At 62.4% G+C, this 3,357-nt stretch overlaps 1 protein-coding gene across 1 annotated transcript; it reads left to right on the top strand.

The window, feature by feature from the left end:
* The first annotated feature begins 233 nt into the window (after positions 1 to 233).
* Positions 234 to 2,551, top strand: HTRA1 (HtrA serine peptidase 1). Its single transcript, XM_014528274.1, has 4 exons — positions 234 to 332; positions 953 to 1,034; positions 1,155 to 1,293; positions 2,239 to 2,551. Exons 1-4 carry the CDS (start codon positions 234 to 236, stop codon positions 2,534 to 2,536), a joined length of 618 nt encoding a protein of 205 aa, XP_014383760.1. The 3' UTR covers positions 2,537 to 2,551.
* The last annotated feature ends 806 nt before the right edge of the window (positions 2,552 to 3,357 follow it).

Here is a 3,357-nt window from a genome sequence, read left to right as displayed (position 1 = left end):
GGTGGCGCATGTGCTCTCGGCCGCTCCTCTGTTTACTCATGTGCAGAATTTGGGGGGCCCCGGGCCCCATCTCAGGCCACCTGCTCTTACCTCGCTGAAGCAGGTTGGTATCAGGGAGAGAGAGGGGTTAGTTCGCTCTGGGGATGTTGGAGCTGGAACAGACAGTGACGCTCATGCCGGAGGCAGCTGGCCCATTTTACAGACGGAACACTGGAGGCCACGGCCGACCGAGGATGGAACTGGGGCCTCCCAGGTCCAGGCCACTGTCCTCCCTGCTCCCTGTGCGGCTGCCCCGGGGCGGACAGGCCCTGGAGCCACTCCCTCTAGTTCGTGTGAGAAAGCGGCCAGTTCTCCTTTTAGCTGGAAAAACCCAGGTTTTTTGCGCTTGCGCCCTCCCTGGAAAGAGGAAGCGAGTTAGGGGTCCTCAGCACAGGGTTCCAGTGACCTTCCTTCTCCCAGGGCTCAGGGCCTTCCCGGGCGCTGGTCTGGTTGGGGGGAGCCCTGCCTGGCCCCTCCCAGGAGGCGGAGCCGAGGACACCCAGAGGCCTGCTCACAGCCGCGCTGGGCCTGGCCTGGGCCCAGGTTGGGGAGGAATGTCCCCCCTGGTGTGTGTCTCCCGCTGGAGGAATCGGGGAGACGCACCCCTCAGCCACAGCCACCGGGACCCGGGAGGGCGGCAGGTCCGAGGGGCCCGGAGTTGGTGCTCCGCAGGGGGTGTTCGATGCCCCGTTGTCGGTTCTCACTGTGAAGGGTGCTCCGTGTCCTCGGGGACGTCATCTGGGCGCCCTGGCTTCCCTGGGTGTAGCCGGGACCACTGTCCGACTGCCCAGCCCCCAGAGGAGGGCACTAGACTGAGGGACGGGACCGGCTGAGATGGAGCCGTGAGGCGGGGCCGCGGGGCCTGCGAGTGCGTTTGTCTTGCTGGACGTGCAGGTGTTTTTCTGCACCTTAGAAGGTCACGCTCCGCAGGAGAGCGGCTCCGCCTCAGGTAAAGGGCCCAGAGCCCGTGGCCGGGAAGCAAATTCCTGCCTCAGGTAAAGGGGCCCAGAGCCCGCGGCCGGGTCCTCGGCTCATCGGGCCTCTCACCAGCATGAAGCCCGATAGAGGCTCTGGTCCCGGGAGGCCCCTCGCCGGGGGCTGAGCTGGGTTCCCAGGCAGCGTGTTCACGCGTCTTCCCTCTGCGCTGTCCCCAGGGCAGGAAGACCCCAACAGTTTGCGCCATAAATACAACTTCATCGCCGACGTGGTGGAGAAGATCGCCCCCGCCGTCGTCCACATCGAGCTGTTCCGCAAGTAAGAGCCCCCCGTTCCCGCGGCCCAAGCGCCCCCCCTCCCCGTCCACCCTGTACCCCCGGACCTGCCGCCTTCGCAGAGCGCAGGGCTGGTCCCCGGCCAGTTCCAGGGCCCGAGTCACTGAACGGACTCCCGGGGCAGAGAGCGGCTCTCCCTTGAGACGCTTTCCCGTCCGACTGTTCACATCGCATCCCTGACCCTTTGGACGGTTTAGGAAACTGCTCTGAAGAGACTCCCGCGGGTATTTTCTAAGTGGGATTGTTTTTGTTTGGTGAATCCTCACCCACGGATTCTCAGAGCGAGAGGGAGAGGGAGGGAAAGAGAGAAACATCCGTGTGAGAGAAACACACCCACTGGTTGCCTCCTGCACGCGCCCTGGCCAGGGTCCGGCCGGGGAGGAACCTGCAACCCAGGTACGTGCCCTTGATTGGGATTGAACCCAGGACCCTTCAGTCCACTGGCGCTCTACCCACTTAGCCACACCGGCCAGGGCGAGTGGCATTGTTTTGTTGCAGGTAAAAGTCGGCCTAACATCCCGTCTCCTTCCTCCCTCCTTTCCTTCCTGTTTAATCCTCACCTGAGGGTGTTTTTCTCATTGATTTTTAGAGAGAGTGGCAGGAAGGGAGGCAGGAGGGAGAGAGGAACATGGAGACACTGACGGGAAGAGACACACGGAATGGTCGCCTCCCGCGCACATGCACCCCGACTGGGGCTGGGAGGAGCCTGCAACCAGGTCCAGGGGTCGGACCTGCGGCCCTTGGTGCTCGGGTGACGCTCTCGCCACTGAGCACGCGGCCAGGACGCTCGGTTCTAAGGCTCCTTGACCCCGACCCCAGATGCGCAGCGACAGCTGTTGGCTGTGAGCTGCCGCGGGAGCCCCCCTCCCGCGGGTGTGAAGGAGGCGTCATGGTGTCTCTGGCTGACGGGGTGCCTTCTGGGTTCCAGGCTCCCCTTTTCTAAGAGGGAGGTGCCGGTGGCCAGCGGCTCTGGGTTCATCGTGTCCGAGGACGGGCTGATCGTGACCAACGCGCACGTGGTGACCAACAAGCACCGGGTCAAGGTGGAGCTGAAGGACGGCGCCACCTACGAGGCCAAGATCAAGGACGTGGACGAGAAGGCGGACATCGCGCTCATCAAGGTCGACCACGAGGTCAGTCTCCCACCTGCAGGGCCTGGGCCCGGCGACCCCGCGTCACGCCTGGAGAGGCCAGGGGCCGCCAAGCTCCCCGTGAGAGCCGCGTAGCTGGGCGGAGCCGTCAGATCTGGGCCACGGGGAGCGTGTGGGGGACGCTGAGTGCAGAGCTGGGGCGGTGGTGGTGTGTGTGTGTGTGTGTGTGTGTGCGCCCGTGGAGGCTTCTGCAATAAGCGGGCGATAAGATCGGAGCGGTTTGGGTTTGTTTTTAAAATGCATATGTATGCATATTCTTATTGATTGCAGAGAGGAAAGGAGAGGGAGAGGGAGAGAGAAACATCCGTGATGAGAGAGAATCATGGATCAGCTGCCTCCTGCACGCCCCCCACTGGGGATGGAGCCCACAACCCGGGCCTGTGCCCTGACCGGGAATCGAGCCCTGACCTCCTGGTTCATGAGTTGATGTTCAGCCACTGAGTCACACCGGCCAGGCGGAAAACGGCTTTTTAAATTTCCACATGTACATTTGTATCAGTGTAAATATGAATCTCAGGCCAGGTGAAGTGATGATCAGATACATTGCTCAAAGTTAAACTCACTGGGAAGATTTTCCTTGGAAGATTTTCTGTTTTTCAGGGATGCGCTGGAGTGGGAACTGGTATTATAGCTGACCATTGGCATCAGGTAAACCCTTCAGTAAACCGAGTCTGCCAGCCGGGGGCTCCCAGCAGCAGGGTGCGGCCTGGGCTGCCCCCACTGAGCAGCTCCCGTTGGGGTCACGTGGGTGGGGACCATGTCCCTGCTCCCTCCGGCTGTCGGTAGATAGTCTCTCAGATTTGGAGCCAAGTGGGTGTTTGCAGGTGGCATCCCTGGCCTGTCCGGGCAGGTCGAGATCCGACAGACCAGCTTTGCAGAGCGATGGGACCTGCTCC

Source organism: Myotis brandtii, unplaced genomic scaffold, assembly GCF_000412655.1.
Source record: "Myotis brandtii unplaced genomic scaffold, ASM41265v1 scaffold628, whole genome shotgun sequence".
Taxonomy (NCBI): Eukaryota; Metazoa; Chordata; class Mammalia; order Chiroptera; family Vespertilionidae; genus Myotis; species Myotis brandtii.
Note: the sequence above shows the minus strand (reverse complement) of the source record. Positions and strands in the feature narration are given on the sequence as shown.

Excerpts from the sequence above, each read along its gene's own strand:
- HTRA1 (XM_014528274.1), top strand. The coding sequence starts at position 234 with ATGGAACTGGGGCCTCCCAGGTCCAGGCCACTGTCCTCCCTGCTCCCT. Across the intron at positions 333-952 it reads AGCCACTCCCTCTAGTTCGT|AAGGTCACGCTCCGCAGGAG; the intron begins GTGAGAAAGCGG and ends TCTGCACCTTAG. Across the intron at positions 1,294-2,238 it reads CACATCGAGCTGTTCCGCAA|GCTCCCCTTTTCTAAGAGGG; the intron begins GTAAGAGCCCCC and ends TCTGGGTTCCAG.